General features: G+C 43.1%; 1 protein-coding gene across 4 annotated transcripts in view; it reads right to left on the reverse strand.

Moving 5' to 3' along the window:
• Positions 1 to 23,732, reverse strand: part of FGF13 (fibroblast growth factor 13) — a 264,038-nt gene that overhangs the window by 38,702 nt on the left and 201,604 nt on the right. For all 4 annotated transcript variants that reach the window (XM_076346964.1, XM_076346960.1, XM_076346963.1 and 1 more), the window contains 2 exons: positions 22,645 to 22,755; positions 16,357 to 16,460 (listed from right to left, as the gene is read on the reverse strand). In XM_076346964.1, coding sequence (XP_076203079.1) covers positions 16,357 to 16,460; positions 22,645 to 22,755 — 215 coding nt within the window. The remainder of the gene's footprint in view (positions 1 to 16,356; positions 16,461 to 22,644; positions 22,756 to 23,732) is intronic.

The raw sequence follows: 23,732 nt of genomic DNA on the forward strand, positions 1-23,732 counted from the left end.
CTTGTTTATATATCATCAGATGGCCAAGCAGGCACACAAGCACAGAATGTACACTTAGGGAAACAAGGCAACATTGTTCTGATGTACTTCTCTCTGATAAATTTTGTAAAGAAATAAATTTAAATAAAATTCTCCCAAACACAGTATTTGCTTTTCAACAGTCTGATGTTACGTTGCAGTAGCTATATTAACTTTCAGGGAAAAAGAAATAGGAAATAAAAAAAATAAAAGATGAAAGGAGGATGTGAAAGTTTTTTAACTGGCTGCTATCTGCGCTTAAATAAAACCACAACTTTTGAGTCACCATGGTTTCTAAATCATCTACAATTTCATTCTATAGCAATTATTAAATACATGCACTCTCCAAGGCGCTACAAAATACACTTCACTGTTGTGCTGCAGTAAAAAAATCATAATACATCATCTGTTTGTAACAGGATTCATTACAGCTGAAATGTTGTACTCTCCAGATAGCGTCTCACAGATTTTTCTTATGAAGCACTTCATAGGAAAATTGCTTTTAATTTAAGAGGAGAAAAATACATGAACAGGTGAATCTAAATTTACATCCCACCAGATGTCCTTGAGGTCCTATCACCAATCCCACTGATAAAATAAAAGCAATGGTTTCTGAAATGTAAATATCCAGTGCTTGCTGCCAGTCAAATCTTCCCAGAATTATTACATAGAATTTGGAGGAGAGACAGTTGAAGTAATAGAGAAGCTTTAATAACCGAACCAAGCAAGCACAATTTTAATAAGGCACAAAAATACCTGTAGGTTTTCAACTATTACCCATCCTCTCTGCAATGACAGTGTGGAGCACTGGATGTGGATCTCCAATCCTCCCGCATCCCTACATGCCTGATCTCAACCAGTCTTCCTGACTGCGTCAGGTACACAGATGCGGGCAGAGGGCTGGACTCAGATCCTTAATTTGCTTTCATCCACTGTAATGCACACAGGCAGGGGGCAAAAATCACTACAGAATAGCCAAGATCTTGGGAAAGGTTTCTTGCTCCACCCCACAGTGTTAATAGCTCTACGGTGCATCGATTACTGGGCCCTAAAGAGGTATTTTCTTTTTTTCCAGGCTTAGATGACTGTACTTCGAACTGTCCACATGTTTGCATGTCAAGGTGTTTACTAAGTGGGATACCAGGAGCCCACTAAGGACAAAAGGATCATAATATCATCCAGGAAAAGGTCAGCTTGAAGAGTAACAGGATTTTTGAGTGGTTGCTTCCTAGCCTTTGTCACATGCGCACAGAGGCTCATAAAAAGAAAAGGAGATCAAGGGCTGGAGGAAAGGAGCTGGTGGAGAAGGGCATGGCTTAGCTCCTTCCAAAAGCTTAGAAACACAGCCCTGCAAATGAGAATATCAGCGTGAAAACCTGACCTCGCTGGAGTTAGCAATGGCTTTGACGCTGACAGGCCATAGCTTGGTCAAGCTCTAGCATTTCATCCTTCTGTGTACTGTGGTCTCAGTGATTCATGTTCAGAGATTTAAAAAGTAGGAGACATGAAAGTATTACTACTGCTCTTGTCCTTTCCCCAGAATGCAACCAAACCGAACAGGAAGAGTTCAGCTATTTTTAACCAGTTTCTCTCTCTCTCTCCTACAAGACCTATGTGGGCTTAAGTGTATGAGAACAGACTTGGCCCACGGACATTTGGGGCTTGCTTTGGTTCAGCACAGAGAAGATTGCCTAGCTGCAGCATTTAGCTCCCAGTTTAATCTCAGATCTTTCCCACCTCCTTTTTCAATAATGCCTGAGCTGTTGAGATGGCAGATTTTGAAGCAAGCCAATTTCTGAGCTGTTTGCACATTCTGCATAATGTAAATCTGTATACAGCTATTTCATCAGTTTGGAGAAGAGGCTAAAGATACTGAAGTTTCCTTCATGGGGAGCCTCTGTGAGAAAAGGTCAGGCCACTAGGACTCAGCACGAACCTTTCACCACCACGTGGGGCCACGCATTTTGGTTATACCCCACCTCACCCTCCTCTGCAGCAATGCCTCTCTAGGAGCAGGCATGAATTACAGGAGCCCGGCTCGCACCTATACCGTGTAGCTGCAGCCTCCCCAGCATCAACCGATGCAGCATCCCATGCAGCGTGCCACTTGAAATCAGGTTGAAATCAGGGGCCAGGGAGGAGGCTCTGTGAGAGCGGCCGAACACTTCGCAAGGGGCAGTTCACTCATGCTTGAGAGCAGGTACGCAACTCCCAAATTGATGGTGGATAGAAATCACATTGAGAAATGAAATGAGCTCTTTCGAGCTGAACTGCCACTTGGTACAGTGCTCTTTGTGTTGTGCTTGCTGTAATATACGGTGTCACACAATACCATGTACTGATAAAACACTTCGTAAGTGACAGAGTGACATGAATAGTGATAAATGCTGATGTGACTTGTTAGGAGAGAAAGCAAGGTGTGCAAAATCAATGCTTGGAGAGATGGATACCAGGACTGTTTGAAATGTGCCATTCCACATGCTCCCTTTGATGGTTCCAGTTTGCTATTTGCACATCCCAGTGCAACCCTTCCTGCATCAGCAGCACGCTCTGAAGCACTGACCAAGGACACTGCTCGAAACAGGGGGCCTTCCCAGGGCTGCTGGAATTAGAAAAGGACTACAGTGACTGCTGAGTGTCTGACCATCCCTATTTCAACTGCAACCTCCTATCATTTATTACTTGACCATAAAAACAAACCACTGGTGGGACTTGGCAGGCAAGGTTATAGCCTTGGAATGAGGTTGATGGATTCTGGATTTGGGTGTGAATGATCCCTGTGACTGTAAATCACAAAAAACTTGGGTTTGCTAAGCAGAAATACAATGCTTTACTCTTAATTTCCCAATTAACAAATACAGATTGATCATAAGACCAGCCTTCTCATAAGAATATCTACTGAACTGGCATGGTAGCTTCCCATATGTGATGGACTGGAAGAAGCTTTCAAGTAGGTATGGGTATTCGGTGACTGCTGGCCTGCATGCACGTAACTTTTCAAGCAGAACGCTCCACTTCCAACTAGCCATAGCAAAGCATTATTCACACACAGTCTTTCAGAGATGATGCAATTAGCCTTAGGGGCATGACTGCCTCCTTCTAAATCTTATACACCAATGTGAGCAACAGACTAGTATCTCCGCACCAGTAGAAAGTGTTGAGGAAGGGCTGAATGAGTCAATAAGAACAAATAAATCTTGAACTGAAATTAAATTCATGCTGTGAAGTTCAAACACAGAGCTAGCTTTGTGGTGATTTCTATTTGAAAAAGGAAAAGAAAAAAAACCAACAAATAAGCTGTCTTAAATCCAGGTTGAGCCTGAGCCAAAAGTTTTACATTTGGAGAGACCAGGACTTGGAGAAAAGCCCTGAGTTCTGGCATATCTCTATTTCTATTGTTTGTTTGTTGGAGGCTTCCCTGCCCCCCACCCCAAATCTCAGCTGAAGTTTTATTCCAGGTTCCAGTATATAACTACACGGAGCTCCACAACCCTGCTTAAAGGTTTGGGCATTGTCCATCTCTATTTATTCTCTCTATATGGATTTATATGCCATATCTTCTGTATAACTGATATGTTCCTTACCATTATATTAAGAAACTAAACGGTTGTAGCATCAGGTTGGTAGTGATGCAGAAGTATTATTTCAGAAGACTTTTTCCAAGGAAATAAAATTTTACCAGGCTTTCAGAACCTTGAAGATTAGAGATAAATGAAATTTTCTGTAGCTTTGTGAACCCACTTTTCGGGAAGGTGGAAGGAAAATATATTTATCCATTTTTGAAGTAACCAATATAAACTCACAAAATACTCTACTCATACGAGTAGTTTGGGCTATTTACATATCCTCTGTATTTATTGCTGTCCTACAGAAATGGAAACTTCTACCTCACCTTGAAGTGCTTTGATTTGGGTTTAAGAACTACATGACCTGTAAAACCTCACAAGACTCTCTACCAACAGAGCTTTAAAAATGCCAAAACAGTAGTCAAAGTACCAAATTCTTCTCTTCATAATGTGCGTGACCTTGCTGCAGCTGACACAGTGATGTGGATATGTGGGAGGTATGACCTGAGTGGGTCCAAGGCACAGGAAACTTTAAATTCTAGATTATTCAACATTTGTTTTGAGAAAGAGTAGAGATGCTCGGATTTGGCCTTTCTGTAGCAAACAGTCTCCAGAGAGATCAGTCTAATGACAACTTAATTTTACCAACATTGCTTGACTCAGTAAGAAAGTACAGACTGGATAATTGCTATATCAAAAAGTAAAGGCCATAACTATCACAATTACCCACATTAACTCCAATTGTTTCATAAGAGAAGCAACTGCTGTTTAGAAGACTGTCAGAGCCGGAGGGAAACAAAACAGCTCAACAACAGAAAGCCTGGTATTAAATGAGAGGGAAAAAATCACTTGTCTTCTTTTACTGTCATTCCTGTGATAATGAAATGAAGGGCTGCAAGTGCAGACGGTTTGCCGTTGGGTAGCAAATGAAGCTTCGTCAGGTGATTCACAGCCAAGCCAGGGTGACTGTACTCATCTTCTCGGTTAACAGCAGAAAAGGAGGTTGGTTTCCTTAGTACAGCTATTCCCAAGCCACATGCAGATCAAGACTGCCTCCTTCTCAGCTGAAAATTTCAAGATCTTCAGGGATTCACCATGGGGAAATTACTGTGTGGCCTCTAAACACAGCGTTGCCTGGGCTCTGCGATAGAGATGGTGCATAAACTCGGGCTTTCAGTGCTATCAAATCAGTGCTGTTCGGGAAGATATATCATCAGTGCAATGGCTATCGGCTGATGAGCAGGGAATACCCTCTCCCTGCCACCGCTGCTGGACATAATTTTGTGAAGAAAAATATTATTTATAGTTTAGTTGTAAGAGCTGCAAGTTATAATAAATGCTTGCCATTCTGGTATTGTCCCTACAAGCATAATTAAAGGAAATATAAACTGTTAGCGCAACACTTAGAGAGTACAAGTGTTTTTTGGCATCTCACTGATTAGAAATGCAAATTTGGGAAACAATTAACTAATGTGGTAGAAATCAACAATTTGCATAAAGCTCTTTCAGGTCTTTTCTATCACAGCTGCAATAATTTTCCCAAGAAAAAGCCTAAGGAAATCTGTGCTGAACTCTACTGCCCATGGAGCAAGCTCCCAGCCTCTCTGTCTAGAATACACATTAAATCTTTGTTTCACACAGAGGCAGCTAAAGCATAAATTAAAGTCAAGATTTTCAAAAATAGGTGAGTGAAGTTGGCTCCAGTTTCATGACGCCCAATGGTGGTAACATAAACTCAATCATCCTTGCTCATCCGTGACACCAGGCATGCACTGCCTTTCACAGAAAGGTGTCAGAAGAAAGTATGCTGTACTAACTGGTGAACCTTATCACAACGCTCCTGGTGCCATGATAGCCCTGCAGAAAGAGCCTGCTGCTAACATTCCCCCGCACCTGGAGAACAAGAGATTTTCATACGGTCTGCCAGAAAATTTTAAGTCCTAAAAGCAAACGTCCAAAAGTGTAAGGCGCTTGAAGAGAGGGATCGTGAACAACACAACACCTGCTTCTGCACTTGCTGAACTATTTCATAGGAAAGCATGGCTCAAAATGAAGCCCTGGGCATTCAGTTCCAGAGAAGGCTGCAAGCCAAGACCTCAAGTCTTGCCCATGACACTGAACAAACCCTCTGGGCATCCAGGACTGGGGTCTGCTGCTCTCCCTATTCCTGATAACTGTTCCAGGCCTTGGGACCCGTCTCCAGGCAAGCAGGGACTTACTTTAGTCATTAAGCTTCCTCCTAAATGCTCTGTTCATTTTTTAATCACACAGAAATTTCATGTTGCAAATCAATGGCTGTCCTGTCCAGATCCTGAAAATCTTACTCAGATAAATTAATTCTTCCTCTGGCAGGCAGTCAATGAAACTGCTTGCTTGAGTAAGGATTACTTACATGAGAAAGGGTTTGCAATATCAAGCCCATTAAACTCTTAGTTCATCAGGTGAAGGGAAGAGATCTGCACTTCGAACTGTGTCTATTCCACTTATTAGAATTTCTTTGGCTTTTTGTTCTGTTTCAGATCATTCAACTTATTTACTCTGAGCTTATTGTGCCTTCTGTCAGTGTCAATATGGCTCAGCTGGCAGCAGATGCTCCTCTAGATCTGAGCACGCTGGTGTGAAATAACGAGAATGGAATGAGAATTGATGTGAACTTTTGCCTAAAACCTGAACTGAAACCTTCATATTTATGAAACTCTGCTTTTAATTTGCATACCAGCTCCATGAGATATCTTCATTTTAAAAATACAGCAGGTCTTCCAGTTTAGTTGGAGGCCACGAGTACTGGCAGGGTGAGGAACAGCCCACTCTTTTCAGTTTGCTAGGCCCATTTTGATAAAACATTAGGTTCTGGAGGAGTTGTTCGAGGAAACATGCCCTCGCAAGTCCTTTGAGGTTTGCCCATTCCCAGCCAGCTCAAACGAAGGTCCCACCAACACTCAGGTTCAAGAGGAACACTGCTATCTTGTAATAGGATTTTTTAACATCTGAAAATGCTCTGTGGATGAGGATGGAGGGTCTAAATTGACTCCCTAATTAATGTGCATTCAGTGTCATCAGAGTAAGGAAAGGGGAAGACTGCTTCATAAAGCAGACAGCCTCTTGTGCTGCGCTTCCGAAACTAGCTCTGATTTTTAGATACCTCCTGAGGCTTTAAATAAACAGAACGGTACTTCACCAATTATCATGCCTGTTTTGCTTAGCTCCCCAGTGGATTTAATTTTAGAAGAACTGTACCGCTCGATATTCAGTGCTGTTTGGGTAAAATTACAAAAATGAAAAACTATGTGATAGCACCTGTAGCATCCACAGAATGTAAAATATGAAAGATCCTATCTGTTCAATTATTTAAACCATCCAACCTGCTGGTAAAAACTGTTAAATTGGCATTATATCCAAAGACTCCCTAATCCATTCTAAATTTTGGATTCCTTTGTTAATCCTAGATTGCCTAATGAAAGCAGTTCAGTATGGAAATGCGAGTTTCTTGATAAATTTTTATTCGACTGAATTGTTTTCTTTCCCAGACCCTTTTTAGATTTTCCATCCAGGAATTCAGCAGGCCTACCTCCAAGAATTAGCTTATATATGGAAAAGTTAGTTTCTGAAACCAAGGCTTCAAGGACATAACCTAAATATGACAACTTTCCTGTTTCCTTTGTCCCTGCCTTGCTTCTGTACCACACATCATGTTTTTCCTGCTTTCTAGGAGTTGTACAGGTGTCTCTGGTTTCAGTACTGGGAAGTCATGCCAAGAGGATGGCATTCAGGCTCTCTGCGACTAAAGTAACAGAGTTTCCTTTGGAAACCCCCTTCAGTTGTGCTGCAGTTCCCAAAAGCAACCATAAAACTCAGAATCTTGGGGGTAACGACTCCTTTTTCTTGCCCACTGACTCCCCATCAGTGTTGCCTAGAAGACTTTTCAAAAGATGCCTTTTGACTGACAACACTGCAAATGCAATTTGAACTTTTACAGTCAAGCTGGATTCCCAGTTTTCGCACCTCATCACTTGCAATAAAAGTTCTGCCAGGAAAAGGATGCTTTCAGTGGGTTTGCAAGGATGTAAACGGCCAGAAAGCAGTAAACATTTCTCTTGAGGCTGCCAAGTAGGAACAGAACTGAATTAACTTCCTCTTAGCACTGTTGCAACTGCAGGGCTACGTGAAGATAAAAAGACACAAAAATGTGTTTAATAAAGTCACTCTGAATACCTCCATGTGACAGATCTGTTGATGATGCCAGCCTGGGTTGATGGATAGTCATTTTGGGGAACTGAACTGCCCTTTACTTACTTTTAGCACAGGAGCTGCCAAATTTTGTTTGTCCTAGCACTGCTGCAACAGCCAAAGCTCTGGGTCCTGCCCTGCAGCAACAGGCACACACAAGAACAGGTGTAGGAACAGGCACATGCAGGAACAGGCACACTTCCATCTCCTCGTTCAACTTTTCCTGCAGCCCATTCTCACGCCAGTCCCGTACTCTCACCACAACCACTTTTTTTTCCTGCATATCCTTAACCAGGGTTAACTAACGCTTTTGGGTATTTCTCATCAGAGCACCAACAGCCTCCTGAAAACTAACCCATAAAGAAAACACCAACGGGACGCAGCAACAGGACTGACCAGTGAGGGCACATCTTTCTCAAGCCGTTGGCTTGTCGTTGGCTAACTGCAGATGCCTATGGGAGAGTATAAAAAAAGGGACTTTTATCCCAATATTTTCCCAGCACACTTCCCCAGCCTCTGGTGAGCTATGATTCAGGACATTTCTAAGCCAAACATGACATCATTGTATTTTGCAGCATTTTTCTTTCAAGAATTCGCCTAAATGATTTTGGAACCCACAAAAATGTGGATCCTCGGCATCCAATTGCAACGAGTTCCCCAGCTGAACGATGTGCTGAGTGGAAAACACTTTCTGCAGATTTAATAAATGTGTTGAATCCTTGTGTTTCAGTGTCACCTGGGGTTAGTTTCTACTCAAGTTCTGAGTTTGTTTTCCAGTACCAACCAACTCCTGTTGGTTCGGGGAGTCCTTGGAGACTGTCTTTGATTGCTCCAGCATCCTTGTTTAGATGTTCATCTTCACATGGGCATTTACAGCTAGCAGCAGGCTGCGAGTGCCATCGGGGTGAGCCATCTCGTCGGCAGGTTACAGAGCGAGTGTAGCGAGGCAGAAGCGCTGCTGAGTCACTGTGACAAGAGCTGCTCATTAGCTCAACCTGCAGCACGAGAGGGAGGGGAAGCCCTTCTGGGCAGAAGAAGGGAAGGCAGACAGCTTTCTAGAAGGAAAGGCAAGCGCAGGAAAGAAGCTGATGTTTCAAAATGGTACTTTCTTTTAATTAAGCCACATTCTAAAAACCAGGGTAAGTTTGGAAAGTTATCTTCTGATCTTGAAGATATTTCATACGTATCAGGAAAAAAAAGCAACAACTCAAAAATCCACATAAATACTAACATACATATTTTCCCAGCAAACTGCAAAAGAGCCCAGCCCTACAGGGAGCAGGAACACATACCACCCCACAGGCACCTACGCCACTGGTCACAACACGTAGCACCCGCACCAAATTTAGGAGAGAAAAGCGGCACATTTCTCATTGGCTCTGCTGAATCATAGCAACGTAATCCGTCGTTTGGCCATCTGAATATACAGTCCCAACTGAACACGCCGAGAACCTGGCAATGCTTTTATTCTCGCACTTTGCAACTCACGCCGTCTGCTCAAGTCCTTATCTGCTTACAACTCTCACTTGCCAAACATGCTTTGCAACGTGACGGTGAAGAGTTGTGAGTAGCCTGGAAGTCCTGGAACTCAGTATTCCTTGTCTGCTGGCATGGGGCCGAAACGCGATGCTGGAAGCAAGCAGTGTGTGGTCCAGGTGCCAAACTATCAAACTCGGGTCCAGCTCCAAATTCTGCCAAGGCTTTTTTGTGGCATCATGCTGGTTTTGTGTCACTGTGACCCCAGTGAGCAGCGCAATGGACTGAAAAACTGGGCCTTATGAGCTACATTGCCATTTCAGCCACATTTCTGAGCTTGCCGAGTCCCAAACTTCTGCTCTGAGCAACATCTGAAGTCTGAGCTTATAAAGCCTTTCTGTCTTTTCACTCCAGGACTTTGGCATTGATTGGCAAATGACTAACAAAGAGAGTGGATGCACTTTTAGTCTTTTATCTACTTCACATATATGTCATTTATCTCATTAGGACATTGAAACTGTTCTTGCACAAACAGCAATTTCACTACTGATTTTTAACAGCCACTACGTTAGAAACCATCACACAGGCGTCTACCTGCATGTCTGTCAGGATCTCTGCAGTGCACAGTCCTGAAGTATCACTTTCTCATGCTTGGGCTCCTCTTATGAAGCCTCATCTCAGAAGGTGCTGAGTATCCTCAGCTCCCACCACCTGCAGTGAGGGATGGATGCACAGTTGCACCTCTGTGGATTTCAGATGCCTGAGGGATGACTTGTAGAGAAAAGCAGTGTAAGAGGTCCAAGACTTTCAGCTTGCTGAGTCTCGTAATAATTCTCCCATGCGAGGGTGATGCCCTCCCCCCTTCTGTGCTGGAGACAGCAGGCAGTCTGTCGCCTGAAATCTGGAATCACACTGATCCCAGCAGAGACAAGCACCTGAACAAAACAGCACCCATCTCTCCGCCCCACCACTCGGCAACAGCACATATCATTAAGAAAGACCAGCACACATCTCATTAAGGAAGACCTGCTGCAGGAAACCACTCCGCCTCCCCAGGGACTCGACTCCCAGGAACGTCCAACATCACAGAGCGGGGCCAGACTGCCACAGCAAGCTCAGTGACAGGCTGCTGGTCCCTTCAGCAAGTGGGAGACAAGTCTGTGAGCAGCAGCCTCTGCAGCTACACTGCTAGGCACAACCCAGCTCACAACCAACCCCGAAAACTCACAGTCAGATTCCCTGGTAATGGGCTGGGCCTGTGAGCACAGCCTGAGCCAGGGAGTGCCCGTCTAGGCAGTGTTATCAGGAGCCTGTGATGCTGCATGGAGACCCACCAGGCTTCCACCCTGCCAGGCACTGGCCAGCATCCACCTCTGTGCTGCAACACTGCTGTAAGACTGAACCAAAGTACAGTTGTTTGCATCTGCTAAGCTTAGCTGCTGGCATAATTTAGAGCAGTATCCATGGTTGAAGGTGTCAGAAAACATTTATCAGTTCGGGCTGGTCCTACAACGCCTGGGAACCTTCTTAGAGCACGGTGCCAGCGCTGATCCCACACCTCGCCTGCCCCCCCTCCCACCTTTGCTGTGGGGCAGCGGGAGCAGTCAGGGCTGTCAGCACGACGCCGGGGCGCGGGAGGGCCAGAGCAGCCTTCCTCGCTGTGAGGATGTTGCACATTTATCCAGCGCAGAGCAAGGTGTTGTAATGAAAAGAAAAATGTGCTGCAGCTGTATCTAAGACCCTATCACTGAAGAGAACGAACTATATTAAGGTATAGTCTGCACTTGAGCATTCATGGTAAAAAATGATTTATACTGACATGCAAATTTAACTAGATGAAGCTTTTGATTATTTCCCCTATCTCTTGGTTTGTGCTATTTCCCTGAGGTGGAAAAATGCTCTTTGCCAGTGATTCATTATAAATGCCCCAGCCATTCCCATTAGCTGCAGCAGGTCTCCACTGCACTGCTCAGTATTAAAATATGCACAAACTTCTCTTCTCTCCAACTCACCAAAACCAATTTTTGAATCACTCTGAGAATTTAATCACATTTCACTTCTCTTGGCTATAATCAACGTGCACGCTTCATACAATATTTACTTTCTGTGCAGGTACCAAACTTATACATGACAATCTATTTTACATACAGAGGACAATGTTAGCTGAATGCTCTCTTAGGGTAAATTATATATAAAATTCTGCACAGGGTATTATATCAAGGTGCTCCTTAAACCCATGCTAACTCTGTACCGAGTGCATCAGACAAGAAATGGCAAAATTAAGCCACGTACAGCAGCTCTATTAACTCAAACATATTAGACATCCTGGAACAGCTAATAAAGCAAGCATAAACAACTCTGCCATGGAGCATACTTCCTAATACCCATCCGACAAAATGCTGGGTGCTCTGGATTTCCAATAGACGAGTTGAAAGGCTGCAGGAGGGAGGGACTGACTGGGCACTATCACACATTGTCAGGGCAAAGGACTACTGTTAGACAAGGGCTCCGTCTACCTTAGCGAGCGGTGGCAGTGCAGCCCAGAGGGAGCAGATGGGAGAGCTGGTGCTGAGGACCCAACATTCAGATCCCATACACTGCGGGGGCTGCTTCTGGTCCCAGGGACCACTGGTAGCAGAAATGCACTGGGTGTGCCCCTGAGGGCATCACTCAGCCCAGGGACAAGCTGGGGAAAGGCTCTGTCCTGCTGCTCCTCTCCATGAAGTGCTGCTGGGGAGCCAGGCATTTCTGGCAGCCCTTGCGTGGGGATGGGAAATGGAAAGCCAAACTGGGGTTTCATAGGGTATGAAACCTGAAAAACTCAAGCGTAGTATATATGGCGGTCATCTGAAAGATGCGGTCATTCATAAAAAGAAAAAGAAGATAAAATAAAAGCCATTCTAAAATACAAAAGGGCATGATTCATTATGTGGTTACGTAAGACAGCAGACGTAAGACAGCAGTACCATAACACTGTTTAAGTCACCTACAGCAGCATGACACTGGTGTAAGAAGGGATGAAGCAAGCCTGTGTTTTCATTTTAAAAGGATGCTCAAGCAGCATACAGCAGGAAGAGCTACGGCTTCAAATAGCTCCTGACAAGGTCCCTCCAAATAAAATCGTAAGGGTGGGTTCAGCTTGGGAGACGCAGTCACACAACTCCCATCGACTTTGGTAGGAAACTGGCTACACACAAAAAAACATTTCAAATGTGGTGGCGTTCTATGCTATGAAGATGCATTTTCCAGCCGGTGTGGAGATGAGGCACACACTGCTCACAGCGTGTGTCGGGGCGAGCAGTGGCGGCACGGCAGGCTGTGGGGAGGACCAAGGTCGCATCCCTTCCCTGCCGTCCAGGACTTTTAATGCACTTCTACAACAAATGTCGATAATTATATATTTATTTTAACATAATAACTTTTTTTTTTTGCTTAGCTGAGTTGCTGCCTTCTCCCCGAGGAGCTTTTATCATTACATTAAAGATCTTATTTTTGCTCTAACTGACAGACGCCGCAAACTATCTATAAACTCTGGCAGCCAATACAGATATCTTTTCTCTGCAGATTTATTATACATCACCGATCCCTTCATGGAGCATATTCACCTCATTCTTGAGTACAGCCACTGGATCAGAAGCAAACCACACTGCAGACTACCTGTGAGGTCAGATACCTGAATCTCCACCCTGGCCGACTGCTAGGGAGGAAGAGGCAAGGCCAAGGCCAGAGCTCAACGAATTAGCAAACTGGATCCACAGATATTCTCCATCTACCAACAACTGTAACGGATTGTGGCTAGGACATATTTTCTACATATGCAGGACACTCAGAATCAACTAAGTCAATTCTGTTGCTGCACAGCCCAAACCTAAAAAATACACCACAGGGGACAAAACACCGGAATTCACCACAGTCACTAAAAGGAAAAGGAACTGTGATTTAATATTGCAATTTAGTCCAAGATACATGGAAATGGGACACCTGGTGTGTTAGCCCTAATGTCTGTGCTTTCCTGTGCGAGTGTGGGAAAGCACTGAGCTGAGCCTCCATTTGTCCTCCCATAAGCCAGATGTCTTATTTACCTATTTACCAGTGGGGTAATTGCCGTGGGCTTAATGGCCTCTTTATCGGGCGCGGTGGTTTAGAAGTGTTTCAGGCTGAAAGGCGCTATCAGGTGCAAGGCACAGACAGTAGCACGGGGTGAGGAACAGGGATGGCATGTTAGTAGGGTGTTTTTCAAAGCATTTACCAAATGAATCTATAACCTTCGGCAATGCAATCTGAAGGAAACGGTTCTGCACAGACACAAGCATGACTGAAGCGCTAGAGTCGCAATAAAACCAAAAGCAAGTGATCATGACATAGACCACAATATTCTCTCTCCCTGTTAGATTGCATCATCAATGCTAATTTCATTTCTCTCTGGAAATAGCGTAACTATCTGTTATAGTTATCTACAATTTAAGTACATTTCTGTTTTTCCCTATATTCTTGCTTCAGGAATTTGACAGTGTTTTGTGGGGCTTTTGCTCCTGATCAATCCCATGTTGTCATCTGTCTGCTCTTGACAAATCCCATTCAGGAACACATCCCTGTAAGGGCTTGGAAACCCTCAGGATCTGTAGATGGATGTCATTTACTTGAGCTGATCTGTCCCCCGGACTCCCTGTTGACAACCCTTCAACAGGTGTTCATCTGGTATAAATCAGCTGAGCTCTCTTGGGACTCACTTACATCAACCAAGAATCCAGCCCAAAATATAGAACTAATTTCCCATGTTTCAGACTGTCAGACTGTATCCCTTGCTGAAAGGACCATTATCAGCAAAAGAAGCACTAGAAACACTTAAAAAATGGTGCTGGAACTGCAATTCTGGCAACCTTTCTGCATAGCAAGTGAAGTAGGGGCAGATGCTCCTCACCAGCCCTTGTCCATTCCCTGGGCACATCGACAGAGACATGAGCTAGGTTTTGCCCACCAAGACAGTTTCTTGCAATTATTTTAAAGGACAAAACAACCAAACCAGAGGGCACCATGTGATAAACCCAAGATTATTGAGAACCTGGGTGGAAACTTTCTTTGGAGAAGTAGATCAACATTAAATGGACACCCGTCTTCGTCAAGAGTATTTAAAAATATGAATTTGGGACACAACAACACGACAGAAGTCTGTTTAAGGCCTCGCCAAACCCACCAGGTCCAATAAGAATAAAAGTATAAATGTAAGAAAATATAGCTGTCTAATAAAGAAACAAAAATGACCACTTCTACTACGGGGAAAGTAGAGGGATGTCACGAGTTAATTTTGCAATGTCATAAGCTTTTAAATTCGCAGATACTGAAGGATTCAAGGAAGACACTATTCATGGTAACATACGAGACCACATGAAGAACTATCCCTAATCAATGCAAATACCAAAAATTACAATCAAAGTGAATCTCTGAGCTCTGCCTAAGATGCCTAGATACCTATCAAACTAAAAGCTGGACTTAATCAAAATAAGGGTTATATTCTGCCACTCCTCCTCACATCGAGGGATACTAGAAGTGATACTTCATTCTCTCAGTGGTCCCTTTGACTTCCAGGTTATGTTTCACAATGAGAAGTTACCGCTCCGTTGTAGGTTAACAGGGGCAGAATCTGTCCCCATCCCATTTTCTGCATCTTTGCAAAAATAAATCTGGTTCTTCCAGAACGTATGCAATGAAAGAACTGACCTACTCAAACCGAGCACGTTGGCTGAGCACAGTGACGGAATTTTGCTTTATGTACAAACCGCTCTATCCCACCCTGAGACGCGACTCGAGGTAACGCTCCCCGAGGCAAGAATTGAGCCCGCAGAAGCTGGCACGGCGCAGTGCTCTCTCGGCGAGTGGGCAGCCAGAAAGGAGCGCAGCTGAGGATGCTAATGTAAATGAAAACACACGGTGCAGTCAAAGGTACATTTGCAGTGCAAATGTAAATGACACTGTGCAGTCACAGGACCGTGACTACACGGGATTAAGGGGATTTTGCACGATCTGGCTGTGTGGCTACAGCCCTGCGAACAGATCTGTGGATTAACCGCATTAAGCAAATAGCCAGAGCAAAATGAAAAGTGGAGTTTGATGCCGTTCACTGAAATTTTACTTTGTCCCACAGCATAGCCAGTTCTAATTTGCTTTTGCTCTGGCAGATACACGAGGAAAAATATGCAAAGCTGCCCCTTATCCCAGCTGTCAGGATTGTAAAACAAATGAGAGATTTGAATAAGTTTACTTAATTGTTATCAGTATTAAAGGCACCTTAAGGGAATCATTCTTAGAATAGAATAATTTGTAGTAGATAATAAATTACATTTTCCTCTATTTTCCTCCTTGGGAAAAATCTATTAAGACCTTATAATTAAAACTCCTGAACATAGTTCAACTAAATGTTTTTAATTGAAAAATTGTCTGTTTTTAAAAATGTCCTTTTTTCTTTTTTTCATAAAAACACCGTTTGCTCTCTTGAGAAATGCCACTGCAAATCATTAACTGACATTCTTCATCAAAACCGCTAAATGAAACATTTCTTTTCTCACTCAGCCACTTAAAGCCATAAGATTTTGGCACCTAATTCCATTTGTATTTGAAAATCCTGGCCAAACAAAAAATGACTTTCTCGAATCCCTCTTTATAACAGTAATAGAGATTATATGGGAAGATATAAAACGTGTTCAGGCATGTGTGTGATTCACAAAGTTGTCCCTTTCCCTCTGTACTCCACGCTGGTTAGCGCCATCAGTCCACAGCGACCAAGAGATAGCATCTTTTCTGTTCGGGGTTTTGGTTGTGGTTTTTTACTTATTTCTCACTTTGGGATCAAAGTTTGCATCAAAGGCACTGTGGTTTGATTCTGTGCATATATTCATATATTCGTAATGGAAATAGAGTAATAAGCTAAAACCAGAATATCACCGCTATACCGAATTTGCTGGCAAATCCCATCTCTATAGGTTATAAGTAGATTCCTCAGAACAGTAAATTATTCACTTACTAAGTTCTTACCATCATTTCAGTGAGAACAAAATTAAAAATGTTTACTTACTGATGTATATAGGTATCCTTCACTGTTCATTGCCAGATACAATTTTGTTTGAACCCCCTGAATCGCCACCACTCGTAAACCCACAGGTATGAGGTTAAACAAAGCTACGAGAGAAAAGAGATGGAAAGCAAAATTAATCCTTTAGAGTACGCAGCTTAGATAGAGAATTAAGCCATAATTACCAGAACCAAACAAAAAAATGCCCATTCGCACATACATTAATTGCTGCAGGTGCTATAGAACAATACTGCTACTATCGTAGTCTTCTATAGCAAATTCCACCAATACTCAGAAATTATCCGCAGCGGATATCAACGTATCTCCCCCGTTCTGAAGGTGGTGAATTGGAGGTACTGAGAGCTAAAGTGACTTACCTGCCTCATGAGCAGAAGCCAGGGTCTGCTGAATAGAGTTGAACATACTTAATTTGTTTTTGTTCTTTTTCTGACAATAAGTAGAAAAAAAAAGAAAATCCAAAAACAAGCAAAAAGTTTTTCAAGACAATCAAAACTTTTTTTTTTTCAAATTCAGATCAAAGTCAGTTAACATTTTTGACCAAAGGGAAGGAGCAAGATGAAATTCAGAAACGTTAAAAACCTTCATTAACATCTCAAAATGTTTCCACTCAAAATTCATCGGGTTTTTTTTCTTTTTGAGAGGAGAATGGGTTTGAAAAAACAGAGTTAAATAACTTCAAAATGAAATGAAATGACAGCATATTCATTATGCCCTAAATCCGTTCTTTCAAAATTGAGCTGCTTTGAATGTTCTGCTTGTGCTTAAGCTTCTATACATGCTAATAGTGGCAGTATTTATAAGCAGAGAAACGTCTCCAAAAAAATGAAGATTCCGGTTTGTAAACTGGCAAATTAAAAAAAAAAAATAAAAGCAAAGCTCTGCCATAGCTTAGATTCGTGGATACGTTAAAATTGAACACAAGTAATAATGAGTTGAATACAGTACTCTGTGTTCAATACGTAGGACTAAAAATAACAGGGAGTTAAGAAAATTTTCAAGTACTGTTATCATAACCCAAAGCATCTCCTTCCAGTCTGTTGTGTAAATGCAGAGATAGGATGAAGTAATGCCAAACTGGCTCTTATTTCCAATGGTTTATTACTTGGCTGTAACACTCTGGTCTGCTTCAGGCTGAAGTTTGGTATTTATGGTCACTGTCTGAAGCCAATTTAAAACTGAATTATGAATTTGAAATATTTTTATTCTTTTCAAAAATATAAACTAAGAATTATGACCCATTATAAATGCCTTTTTCAGCCTGACAACCCCCAAACGGTCATATTTAATTAAAAGAAAATCTGCAGCTTGCCAGCATTTAATACAGATCCTAAATTCACGGTGTGGGGTTGTCAAGAGTGCATCAAAAAAGGAAAGAGCAAACGTATGCATGTCTTATTTCGATAAAGGCATGGCCAGAAGTTAACACTGTGCACTGGGGACGAAGGACTAAATTCTGGTGAAAACAGACTCAGTTCCAGCAGGCAGCTGGACCTCCAGCTCCGTGTGCTGTGCTGTGTTAACCTGAGCACCTCAGCCCCATGGCTCGGTGAAGAGGGGGTGCAATGGGCTCTGGGCGGGGGGGCAGCAGCCGCAGGACACGCTCAGGGCTGGGCTGAGCCCGCCTGGCTGCGCTGGCACACCACGAACTACGGGCGCTCTGCTCTGAAGTTGGGGGACCTTTGAGGATTGAATTTCTCACCATGGTCAAATATAGCAGAGCAGGTGGAAATAGCCAGAACAAACAAATAAATGTAGGAGATCATAAAATCGTACCTACGTTTTTCTTTCCCTCTCATACACATGAGTGTACATGCAGACACAAACACACACGCACACACGCAGCCCCTCCTCACCCTCACCTGCAAGCACAAAATCAACAGAAATGGCTTTCCCTTCACTTAAACAAAATCCTCTAGTTCTGCGCAGTTTTTGGCAAACAAAGCTTGGATTTTCAGTAAGGGAAATGCTTAGGGAAATGGATTTCTCATTCGTTCTGTCAAATGCTTGAATTTATTTGTGGGAGAAAATATTCCCTGTCTGACTCAGTAAATATTCCCTTGGACATCCCTCTTTTGCAGTTCACCCCAAAAAGCAGCATTTGATCTCCGTGTAGACAGGACAGCACAATTTAAAGCTCAGTATCCAGGCAGAACCTGGAGGTCTCTTTTGAAAGGCACTTTCTTAATGGCATATTTACGAGTAGGGCAAGCGTGTGGGTATTTTCAGCACCAGGGTACGAGTATGGGCTCCACTGTAAATAGTGCTATGAACGTGTCAGTAGATCAGCTGAGGACAGGGCAAAGCCCGGGACGGTGAAGAAGATACAGCTCACAGCCACAAGCCACAGAGATAGGTTTTAGTGAGCGATTCCTGGCTGTGCTGTGCTTGGCAAAGTGAGCAGATACACGAGGCTGAGCGACTTCTGCCAGGGGAAGGCTGGGGCACCCACTGCGATGGGTGCTCAGCTGCTTCCCTCAGCAGCTGAACGTTTTTTCCTGCCATAAACATACGTGCTCTATTTTGAGGCAAGACGAGGGCTGGGCACACTCAGAAGCTGGTTTAGGCATCGGTGGGATTAGCAGCTGCTGTGGCACAGACTATCGGAAATAGCAAAAGGGCTGTGGGGGAGTAATGCTGGCTCTGCTGCCGACTGCCTCTGCTGAAGGGGAGAGGGACTGGCTGTTGGAGGGGTGCACAGTCAATCTGTCCTATGCCAGCACAGCCAGACACGCAGACAGGTTGCCCCAGCTGCCGCCTCTGAGGCGAGGGGACATTGGCACTGCACCAAAAAAGGGGACTGTCCCCTTCAGCAGCAGCCGTTGCTCCCACCATCCTTGCACAGCAGCAAGTCCAAGTCCAGCTTCTGTAACAGTGAGTGGCCTGTCTGTGACCAGCGAATGCTGATGGGGCCAACAGCAGAGCCCCGCAGCCCCCTTTTCTGCAAGCCCCCAATGCCATGGACAACGGGTTTGAGATGCTGTCGCATTTCTAGTGGTTGATCCTCGTGTGGGCAGATATGGCAGACAGGGTGGAAAAAAAAGCCACAGGAAAATAAATCGTTTGCTACTACAATCAGTTTGTGTCAGCATAAGAAAATGCAAAGTTATTTGCATCCTAGCCTTTTCCTATTACTTTTATGCTGTGTAAAATAAGGGCATAATATCCATGGTAATGAAAAACTTGGCAATGCCTAAGGGAGAGATGATCTTTGCTATAGCCCTTGTGCAATACAAGCTGACAGAGAATTAGAGCTGCAAAATAAGAAGCAGCGGGCTATAGTTGGATTTATGAATGTATACCTTACTGTGAGGTCTGTGCCATCCTTCGCTTGGCCACCTGGACCTTCGTACGATTTCTGCAGGATATTGTTTCCTATATTTCCTTATTTTATCAGTCCTCAAATCTTCTTGTCTTGCCAAAATTGGGGAATAAATTCTGCCTTGATTTAAAACCTTGCCCAATTTACGTATTTAATGAAGCAAAATCTGTTTTGCAGCCAGGAAGTCCTTTCCATTAGGCACTTCCTCAAATTACATGGACTCTTGGCTAAAACCGAGGTCTGGTGAGTGCTACGGCTCCTCAAATCCATGTTTCACTTCCTGCCTAAATTGTGCTCCAAAATCTCAGCTTTCTTTTAAACTCCCTGCAATTGCGGATGCAACCTTGTTTTTGTGAACCCTGTATGCAGCAGTGGGTCTGCAGAGCTTGAAATAATTGCTCCCAAGTCAGGAGCCGAAGGGGATCTTCAGGCAAACTTCCTACCCAGCTCTAGGTAGCAAACGATGGAGAAGGTGGACTCCTGGCCCCAGGATGCTGTCAGGAGCACAGAACAGCAGCTGGCTATCGGGGGCCACAAGCTCTCCTCATCCCTACCATAAAAAGGGAAGAAAAAAATCTGAAATTTAAACAAGGCTGACCAATGCTGTGTCTGGAGACCAGGTGGACTATGGCTATCATTTCCTCTAAAAAAATGCAGTTTCAGAGTCCTAGCCCTGTGCAACCGCTTTACTGGCCACAGCTGCATTTGAGGATGTTCCCCTTATTGTTAAGGGGAGTTTTTATTATCACAGTGAATACAAAGCAAATGGTCTCAAGAGCACATGTTCAGTGAAGGTGACAAAAGGGAACAGGAATGATATCCCTCAAGGGGTGCAAAGGAGGAGAGAATGGACTGGAGAAGGAGTGCCCCCACATTTGGAGGGGGCAACAAGTCCTGTGGCTTCCCTGCAGTGCAGGAATATGGGCTAAATGAGAGATGTCTCTGCAGACATTGGAAGAAAGGATTTTAGAGGGCCTGATCCACTTAATATTCACGTGAGCAAGCCTTTGGGGGAAGCCCCTTAAGCGGACTCTGATCCACAGCATAAATCAGTCTGTCTTCCTAGCTCCATTAAAAATATTGCAATTAAAATAAATTCAGGACTGCTGGACATTCAGGTCCATACACTTACATAAAAGAGGAATATATACAAAAGCATGTGTTTTTTTATAATAAATGCCTCCTCTGTTCTGAACACTTAGATACTGCAGCCCAGCTGCAACCATTTCTGGGATGCTTTCATTATATTTAAGTGTTCAGCATTTTGGAAGGCTGGTATCCAGCAACAAGGAGTTTTTACAATTTGCTTTGTAATCTGTCAGGTTATGGTAAATTTAAGGACACAGTGAAAATGAAGATATCTTAGAAACAGACACACTTGTATGAATGTCAAAAGGACAGGTTCCCATCAATTTTATCTTTTGAATCTCAGAATCCCTATTAGAGGAACTGCAAGCAAAGTATTTGAATGAAATGATCACTTAAAAAAAAAAGATGGAATTTCAGGTATTTGCTCTGCTACATTAAAAGTTTATAATAATATCATGCCTTGATTTAAAAAGTAAGGTTTGCCTATTTCTTCTTTTTTTAAGATAATTAACAGAATTACCCTGAAATCCTGAACGAACTGTACTGACTTTTTAAATCCTAAATATTAGATCATTCACTTGAAAATAAAGCAATGTTTAAGGTCTATAAGGATCATTCTTAGAGTAGATTTTGTGGCTGCACTGAGGAGAACTCAGTAAGATGGCAGCAGCCGCTCAGCACTGCACTGATCTGGTCTTTGTGCTGCCTTCCCCGCGGGTGAGGACGGGACCCGGAGCCAGACCTCGGGTTACCCTACAGATCCTACGCTTGTGCTCTGCCCCAAGGCCAGCACCTTCCGTGGCTGCAGAGGAGACCTCCTCCAGCAGCCTAACTGGTTCCCTCCCATCACTCAGAAGTTAATACAGGGATGCAAAAAGGATTAAAGAGGGTGCAGGAAAAGTGTGGGAGCAAGTGATCGGACGAATAAGATCGGATACTTCCTATTGCATCTAGTGCTTACTGTGCCATAGTCAAGTGCCCTGTAAAATGAAACGATGTTTCACCTGCAAATGCTTTTCATATGAAAAGGATGGCACTTAAATCAGTGCTTTTTAATAATTAAAAAGGAAGGTCTGCCTGTTGATTTTCTGGTTTGTTGTCTAGGTGGCCTGAAATACCTTCCCAAACTCCTTGCTCCTCCTAACTCCTTCTTTCAGAACAGAAACGTAGTTTAAGCTAAACAGTACCACTAGGCAAAACACTTAAATATTTTATTCACACACACCAAATCTATGCTCTAGTCATCTTTTCCTGTTTTCTATTAATTCTCAAAGTTGTTAAAAAAAACCAAACAAACAAAAAAACCCAACAAACCAAAAGCATCCAAAGCTTTTTCACAGAAAAGCTGAGGGAAATCTGGTTGAAAGCTGAAGGCATAATCAAGTTTAGAAGGGGTAAAAAATAATAATAATAGGGAAATGTGAACTTTAAAATGATGATGAACTCTCATTGTGTGAAATAACACAGCTCTGTTTGAATGAGCCCCTGTTTAAGAGTGGAGATAGCGTTATTCTATTTCAGGCACTCTGAGTAGGCGAGCAAATTTTCCCTGTCGGAAAAAAAAAATATCTCATAAAATCCAAAGGACAGCAATGAACTTCTCTAGATTACCATGGAGATAACATTTGCTTTGTTTGTCATATGTGTCATCATTACCTCCCCTAGTTCATTATTTCTATAAGTGATTTTTATTTGCACTTCTCTCAGACCCAGTAAGTCTGAAACACTTCTGCGCTGTGAGCACAGTGTTAATGCCGCTTCCACTCACTCAGTCATCCCAGGACAACAATTTTGAACGGACCTATATGGAAGAATGAGACACCACAAGTCACAAACACACCATTTATTCTCATGTCACTTACTATAACTACTGTCCTCCTCTTTTGTTCCATCAATTGTTCCATCTGCTTGCAACTGCAAGTGGTATCCTTGCCTGCTGTATAGCTTTGTTACTATACCTTTAAGCTGAGGCTCTGTAAAAAAACAATAGTGAGATTAATGTGGGAAATCCTGATGTGCTGTTCCAAGCGAGCAGGATGCTAAAAACAAATCTCCAGGTTTCTTCTCAAGGCTGAGATGTGAAAAAGACCCAAAACAAAAGCAGGGCAACCAGCTTTGCAACACTTTTCATTTAGGTTGAGATCAAATTTGTCTCTGAAATCAATTACCAAAATGATTAAATGCCACTTTTGATTGCAATGTAGGCAGCACAGTAAAACCTGCTTCCAGCGAATACAAATTCCGACAGCGTGCTGCTTGGCCTCAGGAGCTCAGCCCTATCTCATTTAAGATTAGAAATGAGCTGGCAAAGAGCGTATTCCACCTTTTAAAAAGGTGTGAGTTCTTAAATGGAGAGGAAAAAGAGGACTACTACGATAGCGCTAATAAGAGCCATAGTGACAGTTGAGAGCCTAAATATATAGCAGCAAATGTTTAGCACAGGAACTGCTGCAGCTCTAATAAACAAACCCCCATTCCTCGCTGCTCCAAAGAGTACAGAGCATCCAAAGTGATAAACTACTCGATGAACATATGGAAAATGGAGGGGGGAACCCTGAAATCCAGCAATGTGTGGAACTGCAAAATAAATATTACCATAAGGGTTGAGGTAATTACCTCATCAGCTAGAAGAAGAAAGATCAAAACAACGCATAGTTTGGATAGATTTCTTTTCTTCATAACCATTCTCAGATTCACAGTCAGAAAGCGAGATATCTCATACAGTTTCAGATCATTCTAGACCAAGAAGTAAACAGCAACAGGAGCTGCTGTCAAGTCTGTCATTTAAGATATCTAGGTAATGCACCGGGAGCAATTGCAAAAAAGGTCTACTTCCACTGAATCCCAATGACATCTGCATTGTAGTCATCTCACACAATTATGCTTGTCAGGAGGTGATGCATCTCCGCAGCTCGCTCCACAACAACTTACTTAATTCAGAGATAAACAT

This window comes from Aptenodytes patagonicus, chromosome 9 (genome assembly GCF_965638725.1).
Source record: "Aptenodytes patagonicus chromosome 9, bAptPat1.pri.cur, whole genome shotgun sequence".
Lineage (NCBI taxonomy): Eukaryota > Metazoa > Chordata > Aves > Sphenisciformes > Spheniscidae > Aptenodytes > Aptenodytes patagonicus.